Raw genomic sequence first — 27,644 nt, 5'->3', positions numbered from 1 at the left:
GTATTTACTAGTTCATAGTATGTGTGCTACAAGTTTTTAAATAAAATTTTGTCTAACTAAGACAACCAATTATTGAGGAAAATGAAAATTACTTTTAAAGTTAATTTTGCCACCAGTCAGGAATTTTAAATCATTTGGCAGGTGATCAAAATTTTTTGTTTGCGCTATAGTTAATCCTTTTTTTGAGCCTAGTTAATATTGATCTAAGTTTTTTATTATTGTGGAGATATAATAAGCAGAGGATTCATGATGTCACAAACTTGAAGCCAATGTCTGCCCTGTTAGTATGGCCAAACATTAGTTTCTGGTGGAAGTGTTCTGATAAAAAGTAACAGCTTGCATCATTTACAGGTGTAAAGTCATTCTGATATTGTCTAAAGTGTAAAGGAATCACATTTGATTTGTAAGTGGACTCATTCAATCAATATTTTCTTTTATATATATGAATTTTAGTTGAGCTGGGATTACTCTCACTGTAACAGTTTTATTTCTTTAATTTGGCTTTAGATTTCCAACTCAAAGAGCACTCCAGTTGAATGCTGTGAGAAGGAAACATTGCAAACCATCCAGACGTAGCAAAATGTGTTCTCAGAATTTTTTGGAAAAGGACATAGATGGAACAAAATTGCGTACTAAGGAAAATAGTGGATTACGAAACAGTCTTTTCTCATCACATATTTCACTTCTTGGTTATTCAAAACATGTAACAAAAGGGAAGCTACGTTAATGAGATCAAAGGAATCATATTACAGGATCAAATATGCTTTCCTGATACTGTATTATTCATGAAAGCACTGTAATATTTACTATTTGACACGACTGTTGTGTGGACATAACAGAAAATAAGAACAAGAAGGAATTGCAAAGAGTAGTCTGCTAATGTTTATGGGCTACTAACATGGCGACTCTGGCTTCAAAGCAATGTTCAGCGTAAGTCTGTAGTGCCACCTCCCCTTATTATATCTCCATATTTATTATGGACATTATTACTCTTCAGAACTGCAGTGAAGCCTATACAGCAATTTTCATTATACGTGTAGTTGGCAACTGTATTTATAATGTGTAACTCATTAAAGTGATGCCTTCCAGTTTTCATGGATGAGCATTGCAAATTATTCTTGCTGTATGCTTTTTTGCATATGACACACTTTCATGTAATTGAAACAGTGGTGGTGGCTGCTGGGTATTCTATAGTCTGAATGGGCTTATAAATGAGTTCCATGATGAGACACTATGGTTAGAGGCAGTCTCACCAGTTTTAGTCCAGGAAAAGTGCTCATCCTATATGCCCCTGTTGGTGGTCTGATATGCAAATGATAGCTACATGAGTCTTTCATGAGATACAAGACCCAGGAACCAGACAGATTCTTTGAAAATTAGTGTTGTGTCATTAAAACATATTTCTGATTAACTAAAATTATGATCAAAATGTAACACACAACCTTTTTAATTGTTTAAAAAGTGAAACCTTCCTTTTGTCTTGCTCCTGCACTCTCTGAAACCAGTGGAGGAGGAGTTAATAATTAAGTTGTCTACAAACAGAGAACACATCACAAACTGTTCACCAGTCAGTTCTAATGTTCATTGCAATGACAGAGAGGGTAACCTGTAAAATGCCTCCTCAACAAGCAGCAGTCTCGTGTCTGCATTAACTGGGAGTGTATCTCCTATACAGTAGTGGAATGATCTTTCAACAAGGAAGGATTTCATTCAAATTTATGTGTTTCCACTGAAGCTGGGTCTTATTTCAATCTGTCCTACAGTGATGGCTGAAAATGGGGTACACTATAATAGTGACTACAATTTAGTAGCCTGCATTATTAAACAGCACAGTGGGCAAACACAAAATGTTAATAAAGGTATAGTATTAGGAACAGAAAGCTGGTTGGAACTGGAAGTGAATAGCAATGAAATCGTAAATTCAGTTTGGAATATATATTGTAAGGATAGGTTGGCTCAAAAATGGCAATCAATTGCTTTTGTAGACCTCCTGCATCAAGAGCTATAGTGGTAGAGTGCTTCAGAGTAAACTTGCACAGTTTTATGAATAAGTTGCCTGATCATGCTAGTGTAATAGTGGAAGACAGCAACTTACCAGGTATAAAATTGGAGAGTCATGCCATTGAACTTGTATGGATAGGGATTCATTTGACATTTTCTGAATCTCTTGTCCAAAAATTACTTTGAACAGGTAGTTAGAGAACCAACTCATGAAGATAATATCTTAGAGCTCCTAGTAACAAACAGGCCTGAACTTTTCAAACCAGTTAACATAGAGGAGGGTATCAGTTATCATCAGGCTGTGATAACAGCTTTGACTAGGGGTGTTATGTGGACTGTTGAGAAAAGTAGGAATATATCTTTGCTTAGCAAGAGTGCCAAGGTAAAAGTTGCTGAGCATCTGAGTTGCCAACATCAAATATTCAGTGCCGAGGATGAAAATGTAGAGCAGAAATGGAAAAAAAATTTAAAAAATCATTCGGTATGCTGCAGACAAGTATGTTCTGAACTATGTCTTAAAGAATGGGAAAGACCCTTAATGATTGAATAGCCATGCTAGAAAACTATTACATAAATAAAGAGAGCTTCATTACAGATTTAAGATAAGTCCAAAATTTGCTGACAAACAAAGGCTGAAGAAGCAAAAATGAAAATAAGTAGACCAGTGAGAGAAGTATTCAATGACTATGAAAGCAAAATTTTGCCAACTGAACTGACTAAAATCCTAAAAGATTTCAGTTTTACATAAAATCAGTAAGCAGTTCAAAATCATCAGTTCCTCAGTGATCATAATGGGACTGAAAAAGAAAATGGCAGACAGAAAGCTGAAATACTGAATTTGGTTTTCCAAAACTGTTTTATCATGGACAATGGTAATGTGGCCCTCTTTTCAATCACTGAACAAACTTTGAAATGCCAGATACTGATCACAGAATTGAAAAGTATTACAGTTGCTTTACAATGGAAAGGCATCCGGACCAGATGAGATACCTATAAGATTCTACAGAGATTATGTGAAAGAACTTGCTCCCTTCTAGCAGCAATTTATCATAGGTCGCTGGAGTAATGAAGAATATGTAGGTCATTCCCATTTTCAAGAAGGCTCATAGGACAGATGCACATAATTGCAGATCTGTATTGCTGACATCAGTCAGTTGTAGAATTATGGAACTTGTCGTATCCTTATATATTATGATGTTTTTGGAGAATGAAAATCTCTTCTATTAAAATCAACATGGATTCTGCAAGCAGAGATCCTGTGAAACTCAGTTCTCTCTGTTCTTCCATATATCCACAGTGCTGTATACATCAGTGTTTAGGTTGATGCTGTGTTCCTTGGCTTCAGGAAGACATTCGACACTGTCTCGCACCCTTTTTTTTGTGAAAAAATTCACGCTTATTGAGTATCAGACCAGATTTTTTACTGGATTCGAGACTGGATTCTGTATTCGAGACTTCCTTGCAGATAGAACTCAACACATTTCTTGTGATGGAACAATATCAACAGATATAAAGGTAATTTCAGGAGTTCTCCAAGGGAGGATGCTTACTGTTTACAGTATAATGATGTAGCAGACGATGTCAGAAACTACATAAAGCTGTTTTCAGATGATGTGGCTGTCTATAACGAGATAGTAATGCAGGTGATTGTAATGGTTTGCAGGAGTACCTGCAGAGTATTGATGAATGTTACTGGGACTCGCAGTTGACCCTGAACATAAATAAATGTAACATATTGCACAAACAAATGCAGATGCCAGATGCAGATGGCACCACTATTCATACTCCCTCACCTTCTTCATTCTCACTCCTCTCTTCTCCCCTCTCCCTCCCACCTGCACTTCTTACAGAGTCCCTCATTTTTATTCAATCTATATAACTCTATCAGTCAACAAATCCTCATTCACATTATTCCCTCAGTGGTTTCCCTCTCCCTATCTTGCCACCCCTTGCTAATATCCGCTTCTTAATCCACCTATGCAAGATGTCTGGTGGTGTATTTCTATCCCATCCTTTGCTATTCCTCCCTCTTGTGAGGGATGCAACAACTGTGACCTCATACTGTTGTAGCCTTGTCAATTCCTTCTCTTCACTGTTTTCTTATTTATCTCACATATTTCACCAGACCTAATTCATCACACCATTCAAGCAAGATCATTGGAAAAATGCAGTTGTGTGCATATGTCCACATTTATCTGTACCTATGTGCACTGAAAAAAGAATACTAGTTTGTAAGCTGAACTGTTACATTCAAGTAGTAGTTTATCCACTTATGTACAGCTCAACATTTCCACTATACCATGTGTGGAAATAGTGTAGTTTATTTAGTTTTTGTCTGAATGGCAGTTGGGCAAGAGCTGACGGTAGATACATGATTGGTTTGGTTACACAGTCTTTCCTGTATATACTATTTGATTCGTTCATCCATCATGTAGATTTCATCACAAGGAAGAAACTTCAGAGATACAGAATACTCTGCTAACTGCTATTCATACTTATATCAGCTAAATTAAATCAAGTAAATTATAATTATAGGTGAATATGAAGTGGAGGGAAAGGAATGAAGGAGGAAGCCCCTGGTAGAATTTTGCACAGAGCATAATTTAATCATCACTAACAACTGGTTAAGAAAAGAGATTTTCACTCTGCAGCGGAATGTGCGCTGATATGAAATGTCCTGGCAGATTAAAACTGTGTGCCGGACTGAGACTCGAACTCGGGACCTTTGCCTTTTGCGGGCAAGTGCTCTACCATCTGAGCTACCTAAACATGACTCACACCTCGTCCTCAGAGTAGGAGACGAGGTACTGGTGGAAGGAAAGCTGTGAGGATGGGGTGTGAGTCGTGCTTGGGTAGCTCAGATGGTAGAGCACTTGCCCACGAAAGGCTAAGGTCCCGAGTTCGAGTCTCTGTCCAGCACACAGTTTTAATCTGCCAGGAAGTTTCAAATGGTTAAGAATCTTAAAAGAAGGTTGTATACATGGGAGAGACGTGTAGAAACTGGAAGTTTTCAGATTGATTATATGGTGGTTAACAGAGATTTTGCAAACAGATTTTAAGTTGTAAGACATTTCCAGAGGCAGATGTTGACTCTGACCACAATTTATTGGGTATGAACTGTAAATTAAAACTGAAGAAATTGGAAAAAGGTAGGAAATTAAGAAGATGGGACCTAGATCAATTGAATGAACCAGAGGTTGTTAAGTGTTTCAGAGCATTTGGCGATGGCTGACTAGAACAAGAAAGGGAATACAGTAGATGGCGAAAGAGTAACTTTAAGAGATGAAGTAGTGAAGGTAGCAGAGGATCAAATAGGTAAAAAGAGAAAGCCTGGTAGAAATCCTTTGATAACACAAGAGATATTGAATTTCATTGATGAAATGAGAAAGTATAAAAATGCAGTTTATGAAGCAGATGAAAGGGGATACAAATGTTTAAAAAATGAGATTAACAGGAAGTGCAAAATGGCTAAACAGGAATGGCTAGAGGACAAATCTAAGGGTTTATGAGCATATTGTAATAGTGGAAAGATAGATATCACCTACAGGAAAATTAAAGAGGCCTTTCGGGAAAAGTGAAGCAGCTGTATGAATATCAAGAGCTCAGATGGAAACCCAGTCCTAAGCAAAGAAGGGAAAGCTGAAAGGTGGAAGGAGTGTATAGAGGGTCTGTACAAGGGAGATGAACTTGAAGGCAATATTATAGAAAACAAACAGAGGGTAGATGAAGATGAGATGGAAGATATGGTACTGCAAAAAGAATTTGACAGCACTTCAAAAGCTCTAAGTTGAAACAAGACCACATGAGTAGATGATATTCCGTTAGAACTGCTGATATTCTTCGGAGAGCCACCCATGAAAAAACTCTTCCATCTAGTGTGTGAGATACGTGAAAGGAGAAATATTCTCAGACTTCAAGAACAATGTAGTAATTCCAATTCCAAAGAAAGCAGTATGACAGATGTGAAAATTACTGAACTATCAGTTAAACAAGTCGTGGTTGCAAAATACTAACATGTATTCCTTACAGAAGGTGGAAAATCTGGTAGAAGCCTACTTCAGGGAAGATCAGTTTGGATTCCGGATGAATGTAGGAATATGCTAGACAATACGGGCCCTATGACTTATCTTAGAAGATAGATTAAGGAAAGGCAAATGTTTGTTTATAGCATTTGTACGCTTAGAGAAAGCTTTTGACAATGTTGACTGGAATGCTCTTGTTGAAATTGTGAAGGTAGCAGGGGTAAAATACAGGGAGCAAAACATTATTTACAACTTGAGTACAAATCCGATGGCAGTTGTACAGAGTCAAGTGTATGAAAGGGAAGCAGCAGTTGAGAAGGGAGTGAGGCAAGGCTGTAACCTATCCCCAATGTTATTCAATCATTATTTGTTGAACAAGCAATAAAGGAAATGAAAGAAAAAATTGGAGTAGGAATTAAAGATCAGGGAGAAGAAATAAAAACTTCGAGGTTTCCTGACGGCATTGTAATTCTGTCAGAGACAGCAGAGGACTTGGAAGAGGAGTTGAATGGAATGGACAGTGTCTTGAAAGGAAGATGTGAGATGAACATCAACAGAAGCAAAACAAGGATAAAGAAATGTAGTTGAATTAAATCAGGTGATGCTAAAGGAATGAGATTAGGAAACAAGACACTTAAGGTAGCAGATCAGTTTTGCTATTTGGCTGGTAAAATAACTGATAATGGCTGAAATAGTGGGGATATAAAATGCAGACTGACAATGTCGAGCAAAGCATTTCTGATGAAGAGAAATTTGCTAACATCAAATGTGGATATAAGTGTTGTAAAGCCTTTTCTGGAGATATTTGTCTGGAGTGTAGCCATGTATGGAAGTGAAACATGGACGATAAAAGGTTTAGATAAAAAGAGAAAAAAGAGAATAGAAGCTTTCAAAATGTGGTGCTACAGAGGAAGGTTAAATGTTAGATGGGTCAATCATGTAGCTGATGAGGAGGTACTGAATACAGCTGGGGATACGAGAAAGAAATTTGTGCTACAACTTGACAAAAAGAAAGGATTGTTTGATACGACATGTTTTGAGATATCAAGGGATCACCAGTTTAGTATTGGAGGGAAGCGGCGGCAGTGGTGGTGGTGGTGGTGGTGGTGGTGGTGGTGGTGGTGGTGGTGGGGGGGGGGGGGAAGGGGGGGGAGGTAAGAGGGCAGGGTTGGTTGGTTTGTGGGATTAAAGGGACCAGACTGCTACGGTCATCGGTCCCTAAGAGGGCAGGGGATTGTAGAGGGAGTCCAAGAGATGATTACAGTGAGCAAATTCAGAAGGATATTGCTTGCAGTAATTATTCATAGATGAAGAGGCTCGCACAAGACAGAGTAGCATGGAGAACTGCATCTAACCAGTCTTTGGACTGAAGAGCACAACAGCAACAAAAAATTAGAATGAAAGTTGCTACTTTGAAAAAAGCTGCTACCTGAATATTTCTGTAAATACTTCTAAAAAATTGAGATTGATATTTTCAAATTTTTTAGCTCTATTTGAAGCATTGTTTATTATTTTAAATAAACCTCCATCATATTATCAAGTACATTAATTATATTATTAAGTTTTATTCTGTATCAGCAAGCAGTGCTTTCCCATAAAACTTTAGTGTACCCTAGTAAGTGATCAGCAACCAGATGATATAATTTAAGAGCATCAGTTTTTTAAAGTATTAGCTGTTGGGATTAATATATAAGATACTTACTGCATCTTTTAGTGTTAATATAGCATGACAGATTAAATATGCCACCTGCCTTAAAAATAATTACATCAAAATGAAAATTCATTTGAGGAGACTATAAAATTATAAAAGGATAGAGTAGCTGGCCAGTACATACTCTCAGAAGGCAAAATATCATTACCGCTGACATACACATTGACAGTGAAAATGTTTATCCTTTTTGTTAAAATTATTAATTCTTTCCTCAGAAAGCAAAGAGGAATAGGTTTGACAAGGTTAGAAAGGAGTTACAGGAGGTTGTGAGCACAACAGATGAATCTCTTCGCCGGCTGTTGTGGTCAAGCGGTTCTAGACACTTCAGTCTGGAACGGCGCGACCTCTACGGTCGTAGGTTCGAATCCTGCCTCGGGCATGGATGTGTGTGATGTCCTTAGGTTAGTTAGGTTTAAGTAGTTCTAAGTTCTGGGGGACTGATGACCTCAGATGTTAAGTCCCATAGTGTTGAGAGCTATTTGACCCATTTGAATCTCTTCTTCACGTAGGGTCTTAGTGATGTGCCACTCCTTTGTAAGCTTGTTAAGCCTATCCCACTTTCCACCCTGTTGAAAGAAATAATGGTGTTGTTGTTGATGTTGTTGTTGTGGTGGTGGTGGTGGTGGTGGTGGTTGTTGTTGTGGTAGTGGTAGTGGTTGTGGTTGTGGTCTCTAGTCTAAAGACTGGTTTGATGCAGCTCTCCATGTTACTGTGTCCTGTTCAAGCTGCTTCGTCACCAAATAACCACTACAATATACATCCATTTCAACATGCTTTCTGCATTCATTCCTCAGTGTCTCCCCATTACCAAATTGACAATTCCTTGCTGCCTCAGAATGTGTCCTATCGGCTGATCCCTTCTTTTGGTCAACTTGTGCCATAGATTCCTTTTTTCCTTGACTCAGTTCAGTACTATTGTAACCCTATGCAGTGCGCATACTTAATTAAATAGCGTGCACCTGTATGGTTGACCTACAGAGGCTGCCTCACTTGGCATGGTTTTTGTGACTAAGGAACAGTTCACTATTAAACTGTGCGTATATGTAAGCTACACTATGTGATCAAAAGTATCCAGACACCTGGCTGAAAATGACTTACAAGTTCATGGCACCTTCCATCGGCAATGCTGGAATTCAGTATGGTGTTGGTCCACTCTTAGCCTTGATGACAGCTTCCACTCTCGCAGGCATATGTTCAGTCAGGTGCTGGAAGGTTTCTTGGGGAATGGCAGTCCATTCTCCATGAAGTACTGCACTGAGGGGAGGTATCAATGTCAGTCGGTGAGGCCTGGAATGAGATCAGTGTTCCAAAAAATCCCAAAGGTGTTCTATAGGATTCAGGTCAAGACTCTGTGCAGACCTGTCCATTACAGGGATGTTATTGTCGTGTAACCACTCTGCCACAGGCTGTGCATTATGAACAGATAGTCGATTGTGTCGAAAGATGCAGTTGCCATCCCCAAATTGCTCTTCAACAGTGGAAAGCAAGAAGGTGCTTAAAACATCAAAGTAGGACTGTGCCGTGATAGTGCCATGCAAAACAACAAGAGGTGCAAGCCCCCTCTGTGAAAAACACGACCACACCATAACACCCCAGCCTCTGAATTTTACTGTTGGCACTGCACACGCTGGCAGATAATGTTCACCAGGCATTCGCCATACCGACACCCTGCCATTGGACTGTTACATTGTGTACCATGATTCGTCACTCCACACAGCATTTTTCCATTGTTCAGTTATCCAATGTTTATGCTCCTCACACCAGGTGAGACGTTGTTTGGAATTTACTGGTGTGATGTGTGGCTTACGAGCAGCCACTCAACCATGAAATCCAAGTTTTCTCACCTCCTGCCTAACTATCATAGTAAGTGCAGTGGATCTTGATGCAGTTTGGACTTCCTGTGTGGTGGTCTTGAGAGATGTCTACCTATTACACATTACGACCCTCTTCAGCTGTCAGCGGGCTCTTGTCAGTCACCAGACGAGGTCAGCCTGTATGCTTTTGTGCTGTGTATGTCCCTTCGTGCTTCCACTTCACTATCACATCAGAAACAGTGGACCTAGGGATGCGTAGGAGTATGGAAATCTCATGTACAGGCATATGACACAAGTGGCACCCAATCGCCTGACCATGTTCGAAGACCGTGAGTTCCACGGAGCACCCCATTCTGCTGTCTCACAATGTCTAATCACTACTGAGGTCGCTGATGAGGAGTACCTGGTGGTAGGTGACAGCACAATGCACCTAATACACAAAACGTATGTTTTTGGGGGTCTCTGGATACTTTTGATCACATAGTGTATGATTCTGTGTGTTTGTCCTTATTACCACATCCTTGAAGCGAACTAAATTTGGTTCGTGGGAATTCTAATATTGTTTTTGTGTAACATGACAAAATTTTTGGCAATGAGTACGGGGTTCTGTCTGTGTGTTTCATTTCTGGATGTCAATGGAAGAAATTCTCAATCTCTTGTTGAGCAGTAGTGAGCTGTCACCAGCCAGCAGCAGGCCCTCTCAGTGGCACTAAATAATTTTGCAGCTTCTTTGATATTCCAAGGTTCACCACTGTTGATACAACTTCTATCTTTTCCTCCATGTTATTATACTGCAGAGGATTGGGACTCATATGAAAAATGCTTTCGGCAACATTTCTGAGCTTTTGGTGTCGCTGATCCCAACATCCACAAGGGTTTCTTCCTACCATGGATTTATTTTTGTGTTTATCATCTTTTGTGTCAGCTATCTCCTCTGCAGGAACCTGCTAATCTCTCTTTCAATGAAATGTGCCAATTACTCTCCAATTGCCTTTGCAAATGTACTCATGTTATTACTGCTTACGTTAAGCTCTACCATTGCAAAAGCAGCCACAATAGCCATACGGAGCTTGGGCAATACAACTTCATGAGCTTATTTGTTGTTGCCAGTATGTTACTGACGCTCACCGCAACACATTCATGATGCTATAATACACATCGTCTCTGACGGAGAAGTTCATGAACACATATTACAATGTGAAAACTCCTCTCTCACCGAGGGTTTGAACAAGGGTTTGAACATTGCCCAGTCTTTCAAAGTATCTAAGGAAGTAGGAAATCAGATAGATGCATGGTATGAAGTAACCACCATTGCATCTCTACTTCAGCTGCCATCAATTAGCTCATGGATGGGGGGGAGATGATGTCGCAGCTGTGCAACCGTGGTCTCCATTTTGCATGGGGCAGTTCCATGCTAAGCAGCAGAAGCTTCAGTCAGTGTCACAACAGCAGTCATGTGCTCCCCTATCATCATGCATCAGCATGAGCAGGCTGCGTACCCAAAGGACTGGGCGATAGACTCGTGCGTCAGACTGTGCAACTGTCAAACTCATCATGCCTCAGACTTTAACGTAGATGTGGACAGTGTTTCTCAAGTAATGGTAACTCCAAACAAATTTTATATTGGCACACATGTTATGGACAAGATGTTACAAATGCAAGTAGACATGGGTGCAGCAGTGACTTTGTTAAATTATCAAACATGTGTGGATCTGAGATCACCGACATTGTCCCATCTTTCGTGAGTTGAAAACTTATTTGGGTTAAACACCTTCAGAATATTTGGAGTCTGTATTTCTGATGAAGTGCATCTGGTATTGGATCAACTTCTGTACCAACAGCTGGATGGGCTATCCTCAGAATTTTCCTCACTGTTTTTGGACGGTTTAGGGTGCGCTAAAAATTTCAAGGCTCACTTCACAATGAAACCAACAGCACACCCCTGTTTTTTTTTGTTGGCTGCTCTAACCCCATTCCGTTATGGGAGCAAGTGAAATCAGAACTCAATCAATTTATGTCATTGGGTGCTGTCATGACAGTCTCCTCCAGTGAATAGTCTACTCCAGTGGTCATTTTTGCCAAACCTAACGGCAACCTTCAGCTCAGTAGTGATTTCAAAAAGTCTGTATATTCAGAGTCTGTTATTGATATCTATCCCTTAACCCAGCAGAATGAACTCTTTGCTCAGCTTTCTGGAGGCCAATATTTTTCCAAAATAGATTTGTTTGAAGCCTACTCGCAGCTGCCCCCAGATGATAACTCCAAACGTACCCTCATAGTTAATACCCCTTCAGCTGGTGCCAATAGCAGTGCCTGTCATTCAGCAATGCTAGTGCCTCTGCTCTTTTCCAACAATTTTTGGAGCAACTCACAGCCTGCACGTCGGGGTGCATTAACTACCTGACTTATATTGTGGCCTGCGGTTCCTCTATAGATGAACACTTGCAAAAGCTTTGTACCTTGTTCACGATGATACAGGCTGCCAGATTGATTTGTAACTTGGACAAATTACAATTTTTTTTTCAGCTGTCCATTGTCTATCTCAGTTTTTATGTCTTGCATGCTGGTGTCAACCCTGTACACTATGTAGTTGCTGACACAGTTTGCAGTGTCCTACCAGTGTCAAAGAGTTGCAAGCCTTTCTCAGAAACATTGCATATTACCATAAATTTCTTCCTGATGTGGGCACGGGGGCTCAGCCCCTCCATGCTCTCTTCTGTAAGGGTGTTACTTTTCAATGTTCACCAGCCTGCAAATGTCATCCTCTCTGATAAAAATGTGGACATCTCCACGGTGAACAGTTTTCCCCAAGGGCGGAAGGAGTGTTGTAGATTAGATTAGATTAGATTTACTTTCATTCCAATTGATCCGTAGTGAGGAGGTCCTCCAGGATGTGGAACATGTCAGAAAAACAACAATACATGACAAATATTTAAACTAAAACAAATAAGCTAATGTACCATTCCACAGGTCCCAAGTGGAATGATCGTCATTTTTTAATGAACACTAAGAGTCATTTTACAAATACTATTGCACTGAATTTGAAATAAAAAAGTTTTATATTTATTTATAAGGTAAGAAACATGTAATACAACTACTGTAATACTTATTTACAATGAACACATTACTGCACTGAAATGGTGCAGAAGTTAGATTATACTTACACACACACACACACACACACACACACACACACACACACACACACACACAATTTTCAGTGAACACATTACTGCACTGAAATTGTGCAGAAGTTATGTTGTACTTATATACAAATCAGTTGGTTTTCCTCAGAAATTCATCAATGGAGTAGAAGGAGTTGGCCACCAATAAATCCTTTAGGCTTCTCTTAAACTGAATTTCATTGGTTGTTAAGCTTTTTATGGCTGCTGGCAAGTTATTGAAAATGTGTGTTCCTGAATAATGCACACCTTTTTGTACAAGACTAAGTGACTTTAAATCCTTGTGAAGATTATTCTTATTTCTAGTATTGATTCCATGAATTGAGCTGTTGGTTTGAAAAAGTGATATATTTTTAATGACAAATTTCATTAAGGAATAAATATATTGGGAAGCTGTAGTTAGTATCCCTAGTTCCCTAAACAGGCTTCTGCAGGATGTTCTTGAGTTCACACCACATATAATTCTTACTGCACGTTTTTGTGCCCGGAAAACTTTAGCTTGGCTTGATGAATTACCCCAGAAAATAATCCCATATGACATTATGGAATGAAAGTAAGCATAGTATGCCAGCTTTTTCATTTTTATATCCCCTATGTCTGACAAAATTCGCATTGCAAACAGAGATTTGTTAACCTATACATTTGTAACCCTATACATTGAATGCGCATAATTAAACGGCATGCATCTGCGTGGCCGGCCTAAAGACTCCACCTCACTTGGCACAGCTGGCACAGCAAGCGCTGTGCCATATGCAGACAATTGTATATAAAGCACTGCACCAGGCCCTCGGCTTCTCCAATGTTTTTGTGACTAAGGAAAACTTAACTGTTGTTGTTGTCTTCAGACTACAGACTGGTTTGATGCATTTCTCAATGCTGCTCTATCCTGTGCAAGCTTCTTCATCTCCAAGTAACCATCCTTCTGAATCTGTTTAGTGTATTCATGCCTTGGTCTCCTTCTACGACTTTTACCCTCTGCACTTCTCTCCAATACTAAATTGATGAACCCTTGATGCCTCAAAATGTGTCCTACCATCCAGTCCCTTCTTCTAGCCAATTTGTGCAACAGGTTCCTCTTCTCCACAATTCTATTTAGTACCTCCGCATTAATTATGTGATCTATCCATCTAATCTTCAGCATTCTTCTCTAGCACAACATTTCAAAAGCTTCTGTTCTCTTCTTGTGTAAGCTATTTACCGTCTATGTTTTGCTTCCGTACGTGGCTACACTCCATACAAATACTTTCAGAAAAGACTTGGTGACATTTGAATCTAAACTCGATGTTAACAAATTTCTCTTCTTCAGAAACGCTTTCCTTTTCCGTCAACATCACCTGATTTAATTAGACTACATTCCATTATCCTTGTTTTGCTTTTGTGATGTTCATCTTATATCCTCCATTCAAGGCATTGTCCATTCCGTTCAACTGCTTTTCCATGTCCTGTGCTGTCTCTGACAGAATTACAGTGTTGTCAGCAAACCTCTGGTTTTTATTTCTTCTCCATGGGTTTTAATTCCTACTCCAAATTTTTCTTTTTTTTCCTTTACTGCATCTTCAATATACAGATTGAATAACATTGGAGATAGGCTACAACCCTGTCTCACTCCCTTCTCAACCACTGCTTCCATTTCATGCCCCTTGACTCATATAACTGCCATATGGTTTCTGTGCAAATTGTAAATAGACTTTCCCTCTCTACTGTATTTTAGCCCTGCCACCTTCAGAATTTGAAAGAGAGTATTCCAATCAACATTGTCAAAAGCTTTCTCCAAGACTAAAATTCCTAGTAATGTAGGTTTGCCTTTCCTTGATCTATCTTCTAAGATAAGTCGTACGGTTAGTATCGCCTCATGTGTTCCAACATTTCTACGGAATCCAAACTGATCTTCCTTGAGGTCAGTTTCTACCAGTTTTTCCATTCATCTGTAAAGAATTTGTTTTAATATTTTGCATCTGTGACTTATTAAACTGATAGTTTGGTAATTTTCGCACCTGTCAACACTTGCTTTCTTTGGGGTTGGAATTACTATATTCTTCTTGAAGTCAAAGGGTATTTCGCCAGTCTCCTATGTCTTGCTCACCAGATGGTAGAGTTTTGTCAGTGCTGGCTCTCCCAAGACTATCAGTAATTCTAATGGAATGTTACCTACCCAGGACCTTGTTTCGACTCAGGTCTTTCAGTGCTCTGTCAGATTCTTCATGCAGTATCATACCTCCCATCTCATCTTTGTCCTCTTCCATTTGAATAATGTTATTCTTAATTACATCACCATTGTATAGACCCTCTATATATTCCTTCCATCTTTCTGCCTTCCCTACATCCGTAAATTTGTCTTGTAGCCATCCCTGCTTAGCCATTTTGCATTTCCTGTCGATCTCATTTTTTAGACTTTTGTATTCCTTTTTGCATGCTTCATTCACTGCGTTTTTATATTTTCTCGTTTCATCAATTAAATTCAGTTTATCTTCTGTTACCCAAGGATTTCTACTAGCCCTCGTCTTTTTATCTACTTGATCTTCTGCTGCTTTCACTATTGCAACTCTCAAAGTTACCCATTCTTCTTGTACTTTATTTCTTTGCCCTGTTATTATCAATCATTCCCTAATGTTCTCTCTGAAACTCTCTACAACCTCTGGTTCTTTCATTTTATCCAGGTCCCATCTCCTTAAATTTCCACCTTTTTGCAGTTTTACTGTACATTTCATAACCAATAGATTGTGGTCAGAGTCCACATCTGCCCCTGGAAATGTTGTACAATTTAAAACCTGGTTCCCAAATCTGTGTCTTACCATAATATAATCTGTCTGAAACCTTCCAGTGTCTCCAGGTCTCTTCCACTTACACAACCTTTTTTCATGATTCTTAAACCAAGTGTTAGCTCTGATTGAGTTATGCTCTGTGCAAAATTCTACCAGGCAGCCTCCTCTTTCATTCCTTAGCCCCATTCCATATTCACTTACTACTTATCCTTCCCTTCCTTTTCGAATTCCAGTCCTCAATGACTATTAAATTTTCATCCTCCATCACTATCTGAATAATTTCTTTTATCTCATATAGCGGAGATGCTGAGTCGCGATAGGCACAACAAAAAGGTTCACACAATTAAAGCTTTACATTCCACCCTGGATTTTCCATTGTTTGATTTTTGTCCTTTTATCTCATCATCCATTTCTTCAACCTCATCATCATCTGCAGTGCTAGTTGGCATATAAACTTGTACTAGTGTGTTAGGTGTGGGCTTCTTGTCTATCTTTGCTACAATAAAGCATTCACCATGCTGTTCGTATTAACTTACCCATACTCATATTTTTGAATTCATTATTAAACTACTCCTGCATTACCCCTATTTGATTTTGTGTTTATAAGCCTGTATTCACATGACCAGAAGTCTTGTTCCTTCTGCCACCGAACTTCGCTAATTCCCACTATATCTAACTTCAAATCTATCCATTTCCCCTTTTAAATTTTCTGACCTACCTGCCTAATTACGGGACTATTTTACCTCTGGAATACTTTACCCAAGAGGATGTCATCATCATTTAACCATATAGTAGAGCTGCAGGCCGTTTGGAAGAAATACATCTGTAGTTTCCCCTTGCTTTCAGCCGTTCGCAGTACCAGCACATAAAGTCCATTTTGGGTAATGTTACAAGGCCAGATCAGTCAATAATTCAGACTGTTGCTTCTGCAACTACTGAAAAGGCTGCTTCCCCTCTTCAGGAACCACATGTTTGTGTGGCTTCTCAACAGATACCCCTCCACTGTTGTTGCGCCTATGTTACCGCTGTCTCTATTGCCGAGGCACGCAGGCCTCCCCAACAATGGCAAGGTCCATGGTTAACTGTTAAACTGTGCACTTATGTAACCCATTTCATGTGCTTGTTCTTATCACAACATCCTTCATTGTGTCTGTATTTGCCTGTATGTGAAGTGAATTAAAATTAGTATTTGTGTAATGTTACAAAAAGTACTTCCTAATCTACCCACCTAATCTTCAACATTCTCCTGTTGCACCACATTTCACAAGCATCCATTCTCTTCTTGTGTGAACTGCTTATTGTGCAGTATTAAAGTAAATAAATCAGAACTGTGTTTCCTCTCCTCTCCTATGTTGGTGCTTAGTTCTGTGTTGTGATTTCTTTTTTTCTAAGAGTTTCTTTTATTTTTGATGCTTTTACTCTAAGAAGTTTTTGTTGTTGCTATGAGTCATCTTTTAGATATTAAAGGAGGAAGATCACTATTGCTAAAAGTGTTCTGTTCTTGCTATAAAATTATATCCTAAGTTCATCCACAACAGGTTATGGGTCCAGGTCTGAACGCTTCAGGTTCTGAGAATTATAGTATTCATTTTCCAGACTATTTTTCCATTTACTGAGATATTGGTGAGACTGCAAAATTTTTGGAATGGCAGACACAGTACTGAAACTGAGTGATGATGTTAGTTGTACAAACATTCACAAATTGTCAAGTGAAGATCAGTGGGAAACATGGAAATGGCAGATTCAACTTTGTTTAAAGGAACACTCTCTTTACTCGATTATAGATGGTACACGTCAGTGTCAATCATTAGCAGAATGAGAAAAACTGTCCACCGCATATTGGCGCTGGCAACAAGACAACGCTCGGGCAGCTCGTATCATTGGAACAGCACTTGATGTGGAACCTGCTATTCATGTAAGAAAGAAGACTGACACAAAATTTGGATACCCTTACGTCAGTATATGAACAATCTTCATTGCAGCAACTATATATGTTGTTCGATTGTTTCTTTGAAACGTCAAGAGATGATGTTATCTGTATAACAGAACACACAATATGCTACTTGCGAACATTTTCCAAGACTTGTGCAGTGAACTGAACAAAATTACTCCATATGCAATGTTGCCTCTTTCGCTGCTCCGCCATCATATTTTCGAAACATTAGGACCCGAATATCAGTTGTACAGGTCCACCTGGTATCGTGTTCCTGAAACTGAGCAGATGACACAGCTTCTAATTGAGAATTTGCGTTCGATTGAGAATTCGCTAGCTACGCAGGCAGCTGGTGCTTTCTATGCAAAATCAAATTTGAACGAGCAACATAAAAAGCTGAAGAAATTTGCAACTGGGGGGAGTAAGTCAAAGAAGAAAGAAAGTTGTACATGTCTGTATTGCAAGAAAGCTGGACATATTATTGCGAACTGCAGAAAGCATATGGCCGCAGAAGCAGCAAAAGCGACGGCTAACAATAATAATAATTCGAGTTCCAGTTTAAAAGTGAGCAACAAACCAAATACATTTCTAGCCATTAGCTTGTTGTCTCATGTTAATTCTGATAGTGCAGGTTCTAGTATTTCAGACTCTGGCACGACACCACATATTTCACCAAATAAACAGCATTTTGCTACATTCAAAAAGCTTCCGATCCCACAATGTGTACAGACAGCTGGCAAAAAAGTTATTTTTGCACATGGGACTGCCAGTATTCATATTGAAATATTCATAAGCAATAGCTGGACACCTGCTTTGCTTGAAAATGTCTGGTATGTACCTGACGTCAGACACCAACTTTTCTCTGTCAGTCAAGCTACACAATCTGGATATAATATGACTTATGTTAACAAAGGTGTTATCACTCAGTGACACAATGAAATAGTCACAATAGGAAGACTAGTTGGTTCAGTATACATTATGAACATGTGAGTTTGTCCTCCGGATTCACAGGTAATTATTAACTTAGCATCTTCAGAAGAACAACTACAATGTTGGCATGAGAGACTCGGTCATCAAGATAAAAATCATGTACAAGATGTGCTCTCTTGTTTAGGTATCAGTTAAGTGCCCTGATACCACATTGTTTTGTGATGGATGTGTTCTTGGCAAATCCCACCATAAACCATTTAGTCATCCCAGGGATCATCCATAAACTGTCGGTGAGTTGATCATTGCAGACGTTAATGGACCCAAGTCTGTTGACTCTATAAAGGGTTTTCGTTACTATGTGATTTTCAAAGATGATTATTCTCATTTCATTTGGATATATTTCATTCGAAATAAATCTGAATTGGCTAATAATTAGAAAAATTTATTTGAAGGAGTATGATGCTGCTGGTCATAAGGTAAAAGTATTTCGGTCTGACTGTGGAGGAGAATTTAACTGTAACTCCGTAGCTGCTGTGCTGTGAGACCATGGTAGTGAGCTTCGCCTTACATGTCCAACACTCCTGAAAAAAATGGTGTTGCTGAACAAGCAATCAACATATAGTTGAATTAGCTCAGTCAGTGTTAACATCTAGCAAGTTACCTAAATCATATTGGGCTCATGCATGTGACACAGCTGTTTTTCTACTCATTTGTACTGGGAAGTCGAGTGTTGAAGTAAAACACGTTTCAAATTGTGGACTGGCAAAGTGTTTAAACAGTTTTAGCTATCTACGGATATTTGGATCAAAATGCTGCATTTATTTTCCAAAGAAATTTCATTCTAAGTTCAATGACAAGGCCATACCTGGCCATTTCATTGGCTATGTGAATGACAAAGATGGTTACAAAATGTGCATTCCATCAAAACACCATGTGATCATGTTGATTTTCAACCAGAAAAGCTAGTACAACTGGAAATTCAATTGAATTGCAATTTAATTCCGTACCTGAAGAAAATGGACAGGAATGTGAATCTGCTGTTGATCAGATTGAAACTAGTGACCAACATTATTTAAATGAGTTTCCAAATCGACATCCAGTTCGTGAAATAAAATTTAGTGACTAAGAATTAGGATACCAGCCTCACCACTCTCAAAAAGCAAATGCATTAGTTTGCCTGACAAAAGCAATCCATGAAGAGCTTGCACCGACGAACTTCAACGAAACTATGGAAAGTAGTAATTCCAGTGAGTGGTTTAATGCGATGAAAGAAGAAATGAATGCATTTGAAGAAAATGATACTTGAGACTTGGTAGAACTGCCTAAAGGAAAACATGTTATCAATAATCGATGGGTGCTTCATATTAAATATAAACCTGATGGGTCAATTGATCGATACCGTGCTCACTTGGTTGTGTGAGATCTGTTTCAATGTGCCGGACTTGATTATGATGAAACATTCAGTCCAGTTGCTCATTATGATGCTATTCATGCTGTAAAAGTGATTGCAGCAGGAGAAAATCTGAAACTTGGTCAATTCAACATTAGAACTGTATTTTTATATGGTGACTTGGATACAGAAATATACATGAATCAGCCAGAAAGTTTTGATGATGGGTCAGGTCGTGTTTGTCGCCTCAAGAAATCATTGTATGCTGGAATAATAGGTTTCATTCATTCATAAGAAAAAATGGATTTATTAATTCGACAGCAGATCCTTGCATTTACATTTGACAAAGCAAAACAGAAAAATTGCTGTTTGGTATTTATGTTGATGATGGACTTATTGCAGGGATAACTGAAAGTGCAGTGAATTCATTTTTAGATATGTTATAGTCTGAATTCAAAATAACAGTGGGATCCTTAGACTCATTTTTAGGTATGCAAATAGGGCAATGCAAGTCTGGCTTGTTTATTACACAGAGAAGGTTCTGCATTGTTTTAACATGGCTGATGCAAAACCATTAAAAACTTCGTGTGATAATGAACAATTGGACAGTAAAGATAGCAGTACTCTTGAAACAATGTTCCTTATTGTTTGGGATTGTTAATGTAACTGGCATGCTCTACTCATCCAGATCTCGCTTATGTTGTATCAAAAGTTGCTTGATCCACTTCTTCTGATTGGAATGCTGTAAAATATATTTTCAGATATCTTTATGGTACTTCAGACTTAGGTCTCTTCTATACTTCATCGGGTGGTAAACTTTGTGCCTATGCTGACGCTGACTTTGCTGGCAACACTAAAACAAGATGATCAACAAATGGTTTTGTTTCAATGATTGGCAACACGGCTGTATCGTGGACAACCTAACTGCAGAAATCAATTGCACTATCCACCACTGAAGTGAAGTTCATTGCTGCAAGTGAAGGAACCAAGGAGTTAGTATGGCTCAACAGACTGCTGTTGGAGATCAGTGGAAATAGGAACACACTCTTATTGTTAATTGACAATGGAAGTGCCATTAAGTTAGTGAAAAATGCAGTGTTCCACAGATGCTCTAAGCACATCGAAGTATGGTATTATTTTGTGCGGGAACTCTATCAAAACGGATATATCAATGTAGAATATGTATGTTCTGAAAATCAACTTGGTGACATGTTTGCAAAGCCTTTAAAATCAAACAAATTTAAAGCAATGTGTACCTAGATAGGACTTCATAACTAATGTGTTTTGACTTCTTATTTTTTATTTAAAAGTTGTTTAGTGTACCGCAGTTTGATTTGGGGGAAGTGTTTAAGTAAATAAATCAGAACTGTGTTTCCTCTCCTCTCCTGCAGTGGTGCTTGGTTCTGTGTTGTGAATTTCTTTGCTTGTAAGAGTTCCCTTTATTTTCCATGCTTTTGCTCTGTGAAGTTTTTGTTGTTGCTATGAGTCATCTTTTAGATATTAAAGGAAGAAGACCACTATTGCTAAAAGTGTTGTGTTCTTGTTATAAAATTGTATCCTAAGTTCATCCACAACACATTTAACTTCCGTATAAGGCCACACTCCAGACAAATATTTTCAGAAAAAACTTTGTAACACTTAAATTTGTATTAGATGTTAACAAATTCCTCTTCTTCTAAAATGTATATCTTGGTATAACCAGTATACATTTTATGTCTTCTATACTTCAGCCATCATCAGTTATTTTGTTGCTAAAATAGCAAAACTCATTTATTAGTTTAGTGTCCCATTTCCTAATCTAATTCCCTTGGCATGGCATGATTTAATTTTGTCTTCATTTCATTGCCTTTGTTTTATTTCTGTTGGTGTTCATTTTACAATCCCTTTTTAAGACTTTCTCCATTTCTGTCAATTGCTCTTTCAAGCTCTTTGCTTCTTCTAACAGAATGAGAATGTTATTGGCAAACCTCAACACTTTTATTTCTTCTTGCAGGATTTTAATTCCCTTTCCAAATATCCATTTGGTTTCCTTTGCTGCATGCTCAGTGTATGGATTGAACAAAATTGGGTGTAGGCCACAACCTTGTGTTACTCCCTTCTCAATTATACATCCCTTTCAAGACTTTTGAAACTTATAATTGCAGTCTAGTGTCTGTACAGGTTGTAAATAAGGTTTGTGTTATAGCAAGAACAAACACGATTTATGGAACATAGTACTTTATAGAGCCAATGTAAGATACAATGTGTGCGGAGCATTGAACATATTGAATGGACAACAGTGATACAGGTTACAGGATAGGCCAAACATTCATTTGCTGTCACTTAAATAATACTGTTTCTTTGGGGTTCACCAAAGTTCACCAGGGGGCTGACCTAGGTGGCCTCTATAAGCAGGCCTGTGAACTGTATGGATGCGCGATCTCTGAAATTGAGTGCATCATGAGTGGTGGTACATCAATTTGCCTACTGTGTTTCATTTCTGCTACTTTCAGAATTTCAAACGGTTTGATCCAGTCAGTATTGTTGAAAGCTTTCTCCAAATCTACAAATACAATACATGTATGTTTGCCTTTCTGTACCCTACTACCTTCTAAAATGTTCACATGTTCTTACATTTCTCCGAAACCCAAAGTAATCTTCACTGAGATCAGTTTCTGTGTTTTTCCATTCATCTGTAAATAATTCGTATCAATATTTTGCAACCACAACTCATTAAACTGTTTGTTCAGTAAAACATATTCACAACTGTCAGCACCTGCAGTCTCTGCATTTAAATTATTACATTCTTGTTGAAATCTGAGGATATTTCACCTGTCTCATATATCTTGTACATTATGTGGAATGGTTTTGTCTGGCTGGCTCAGCAAGAGATTTCAATAATTCTGAGGGAATGTCTTCTCCAGGAGCCTTGTTTCAAAGTAGGTCTGTGAATGCCTTGTCACTTTTTTGCAGTATCATGTCTCCTATCTCCTCTCCATATATTTTCCCTTTACTGTCTATAATGCTGTGCTCAAGTATGCTATACGGTCATGTATGTTAAAATCGCAGGTAATCACACCATGCAGCCATTCACCCTGGTGGGTCTTCGTTACAGAGTAATTTACAAAAAAAATTCAGAATTTTATGTGACCCTCAGTAGTGTTATAAAATGAGTAATGGTATAATTGGTTCCATGGTTTGATGGATAGTGTAGAGATTTTTTAAAATTTTTAAATCTTTATCAAAATGATGTTGATCATTATATTATTCAATTAGGTTTAAATGTAATTTTTTAATTTCTTTCTTTTCCTTTGTCACATCTTTTGAGTCACTATATGAATGTTTTCATTTGCTCTAATTGCTTATTTAATGACATCATTATTTTTCTATTCAAAATTTTTGTGACTGTAAATTTAATTATATAATCTTCTATAATATTTAAATATTTGAAAATGCTGATCTGTCTTTTAAAAACAAAAGATTACATTATATTGGCTGTGCGATGGTGACGAAAATTTATTTTTTGTTACAAGATGTGCTCTTCTTCTTCTTCTTTTCTTCTTCTTCTTCTTCTTCTTCTTCTTCTTCTTTTGTAATCATCATACAAACATTTAAAATGTAGTATTCATTCATACTGCACTGTGGGCAAAATAACACAGATGAAGATTTAAACAAAAGAAGGGATTATAAGTAAAATGAAATTCAAGCAAAATGAGGAACAGAAATGATGAAAGCAATAACATGAATGAGAAAATGAGAAGATGAAATGGAAGAAATTAAATAAAAATTAATACATAAAATAAATTAAAATGACATCAACAAAGATTTCAAGCAGAAGAGAATGATAGGAAGAAACAGAGAGCCAATGAAATAGTTGATATGATGATTGAAATGAAGTGACAAAGGAACAGAAATAAAAAAAATACATTTAAAGCATTCAATTGAATACAAATAATAATCAAAGTAATTTCAATAAAATGTAATAATAAAAATAATTTAACACACCTGATGACATTCAAACCCATAATCTTTTGCATGCAAAGTCCTTACCCTGTCCATTAAGCCACACAAGTCCATACAATAATACTTTGTTAACACTGTTGATTGATACTCACAATTCTGAATTGTTTTTTGGCAGTTACTCGCAAGTGAGGGCCCACCAGGGTGAATGGCTGCAGGGTGTGGTATCTGGTTGATGGTTTCAAAAACCCGATCTCACAGTATTTGATGTCCAAACAGTTGCTTTGATTTTCTCCTAAGGTCTCCTTACTTTTTCTGTAGGTGGCATCTATATTTCCCATAGTTATGCTTGCTTCTGTGGCCTTGCATATTTCATCTAGCCTTGAGGAAGAAATTAATATTTCCAAAAGCAGAGATTAGTGTTTCCACTTTTACACGTGTCTATCAGCAGTAATGATATTTCACCTGCTGAAGGCAAGTGGGTCTACTGGCCAACTCTTCATTCCCTTTGTAGTTTTATAGCTTAAACATTAATTATGAATGTTAAACAATGGAAAGTCCTAGTTGGAATATCAACAATATTATGGAAATGATCATCATACCTGTCTGCAACGCAATGTATCTTCTTTATTGTGAGTAGCAATTTATCCTTTTCATTATCGTGAATGCTATGTACATGAACAGTTTGTCACAGCTGCAGATCTGCCATAATGTATATTTTGACATATTCTGCATAAATATGGACTCTCCTTAAAAATTGCAACAGCAAATGTTGATGAGTGGCATGGATTAATGACAAACAATGTTTCATTTGGTTTTTGTGATGTAGAATAGGATAGGAAAAGTAATCTTTATGACTGTGGCTGGATCTTGGCAGCTGTTTAACTTTATTGCTTTTTGTAAGGAAGACACCTCTAGAACAGTTTTCATTAAAGCATAAGATTCTCAAGGTCGAGAAGCATCTGTTGACATAGTGAGGCTTGTATTTTAGGACATTGGGATGTACAAAATAAATCTGTGGATCATTGGTCATTAGACTGCAGTATCACTAATATGTGTTGAGATGCTATGATAGTAACATGATGCAGAAAGACTAAATGAAATTTAAATTTAAGCTTGTTGTGGGGTGGAAGTATTTCTCAGTTTAATCAAAATTCCAATATTTCTTCCTATGTTCAGTTAGTATAAGGCTCCTACAGAGTTTCAAAGGATGATTGGTATACAAATGGCTTCCAGTGATCAGCTGTCCTGCAGATAAATCATGTATATACTTTATTCAATGTGCCTTCCCAGTTTCAAAAACTATTTACCCACTCTTAGGCTCGACCAGTGTTTGTATGAGAAGTCTGTTTTTCATATATGAGTGAGATATTCAAAAGAAGCATTTTGTTACCTACACTGGTTGATGATTTAAAAACAGATCCACTGATTTAAAGCAATTGTATGTTTATAACTACATATTTTAATCTGCATTGGGTTCAGATTTTGTTTTGATGGGCTACTCTCAAGCTCTGCCATGTACAGCTTTTAAAATTTCCAGGTTCGCATTTACAAACCCTTCTAAATCCAGATGTTACTTGGAAATATTTACTACGTAACAACAGAGATGATATTTTGATATGTTGGATAGATTCTTATTATAACAATGGTAACCCTCCAGAAGAATCATTGGATTGTTTACACCAATGGGAAAATGCTATGAAAGATCTTTCATATCAAATGGAGAAAGATAATTTGTGTGTTTTGACTTCTGTTGAAGTAGCAAGAATGTTTGCATCAATGGAGATATCACAGTCTATGATAGACAATATAAGATCAGAAGATGCAATGCAGACAACGAAAGATCTTGTATTGGACCATTTGAGCAGGTTAGTCATAAGTATGAATATTTTCTGAATTAAAGTAATGCCCTACATTTAATTAAACTCTATGAATGAAATCATCCCACTTGATAAAACTTGTTAATGGATATGTTGTGTTGCCTTGGGATCTGGTATTATAAAAATGTGAATATTCCATTGTCTGTTGCTTTAGTGAACTGCCTAAGAATTACCATCCTTAAATATCTTTAGTAATATATAAACAGGAAATTTTTAACATTGTTTTCAAAAATCTTGAAAAGTTCTTGACTTATTTACTTACCTATTCATTTGAAGTGACTTCACTTACCAATCAGAGTTTAGTGTGCAATAACAATAAAAAGTGCTCAATGCCAGGCATTCAAATTGATTTGTAATCAGAATTTTTTTTGCATTGTCAGTTGTATGTTGTGCATTCATGAACAGGTAGTTCAGAAAATCAGTTGAAAACCAGCTGATACTCTTACCGCACAATATCCAAAAAACAAAAAATTTTGTGAAGTTTTGTAATTGTATTGTATACAGACATTTAAAGAAACTTAAAAACAATAAAATGAAAATGAAGGAGTCTTTTTCATTTATATTCTATATGTTTTTTTAACATTTTTGAGTCCCAAACTTTCAAAATGGGCAAAATCACAATGAGGAGCCACAGTTTGTGTGCTGACACAATTTCCAGCGATACCCCAGATTAGGATGTATATCATATGAATTTGCCAATAAAGATGCATTGCTGGGTTTGCTAGTTAGTTATGTTTTGAAAAGAAATACTTCCCTTGTTTTTTGACTGCAGTTGGGACCAATTCAGTATAATTCAACATCTTGCCTGTAAACAGACAAATATTGCTTGAAGGTCAAAGTATGTAATTGTAATAATGTATTATGAAAACAATAATTGCTACTCATCATGTAGCAGATGCTGATCGCAGATAGGCACAACAAAAAGACTGTCGCAAAATAAGCTTTCGACCAACAAGGCCTTTATCAAAACACACACACACACACACACACACACACACACACACACACACACACACACACACACGACCACTGTGTCTGTCAGCTTCTTCTAATTTGTTCGCAGGTAGGATTATAAGGTCGGGATCAATTTTTAGGTGGTGGTTTGCAGTTTTTTTATGTAAGTTTTAGTTTTATTTGCATGTTGAGGGATTTGGGGAATGATGGTGAGGCAAGGTTTGAGGTTAAGAAAGCCTGGAAAGTTAATAGGGGGTGATTTTGGGGGGCAGTGATTGAGTATCACAGTTGGATGGAGGAGTGAAGTGAGTCAGGGAGGGTTCAACATTGGTCTTTGGTTGAGTCTAATTGGCAGTGTTGCTGGTGAAAAAGTGTTTCCACTGTAGGGACCTGGAGGAGGAAAGAAGGTTTTTAACAAGTTCTGCATGACTGAATTTGGGAGTGGGGCAAAAAGTGAGGCCTTTGGAAAGGATTGATACTTGTGCAGGGCTAAGGCTTTTGGAGGAAAGGTTCCTGACTGTGTTTCGGTCTGCTTAGGTTCTGGATTCTGTATGGTGGGGAGAGGTAGTTTTTGAGGGTGGGATAAATGTAGAATGTCTGCGAGACAGGATTTGTCGCCTATGAGGGGATGTGAAGGAGGTATTTAGTCATAGTACAGTGAAAGTACTGTGCCTCATCATGGCAATTTACTCAACAAAACTTGCTTCCATTTCAGCCACACACTGTCACACAGGCAAATGCTCCTGAACTTGCACTGCTGTGCCTCACAGACGGACAATCCATTGTATTCTTTAAGTTCTTTTGCATGACATTTTTAGTTACTTGACTATGCTGCAACTTAAATTATGTTTTAGTGAGTTTGCTTCGAGGAATTTGGAGTGAATAAATTTGTTGATAAAGTCACAACTACACAAATTACTTCTTTTTGAGTGTGGTTTCAGCTCATTTCAGTGTATTTTTCTTTCTTTGTAAACTACTATTTTACTTGCTCAAAATGTTTTCTGAGTATAGGTGTATAATGTATACAGTATAAATTTGGATTTGATTTATTATGACGACTTCATTGTATCATTATTTTCTGGTTGTTTGCTTGTTTGTGAAGATAGGTAGCTACTCTTTTTACAAC

The 27,644-nt window shown here is 37.8% G+C and overlaps 1 protein-coding gene across 1 annotated transcript in view; it reads left to right on the top strand.

Annotated features, from left to right (window-relative positions):
* LOC124798902 (spatacsin) overlaps positions 1–27,644 on the top strand; it is a 369,496-nt gene that overhangs the window by 128,818 nt on the left and 213,034 nt on the right. The window contains exon 12 of the mRNA XM_047262433.1: positions 25,225–25,552. Coding sequence (XP_047118389.1) covers positions 25,225–25,552 — 328 coding nt within the window. The remainder of the gene's footprint in view (positions 1–25,224; positions 25,553–27,644) is intronic.

The sequence above is a fragment of the Schistocerca piceifrons genome, chromosome 5 (genome assembly GCF_021461385.2).
Source record: "Schistocerca piceifrons isolate TAMUIC-IGC-003096 chromosome 5, iqSchPice1.1, whole genome shotgun sequence".
Classification (NCBI taxonomy): Eukaryota; Metazoa; Arthropoda; class Insecta; order Orthoptera; family Acrididae; genus Schistocerca; species Schistocerca piceifrons.
The sequence above is the reverse complement of the archived record's forward strand: the minus strand, read 5'-3'. Positions and strand labels throughout refer to the sequence as shown.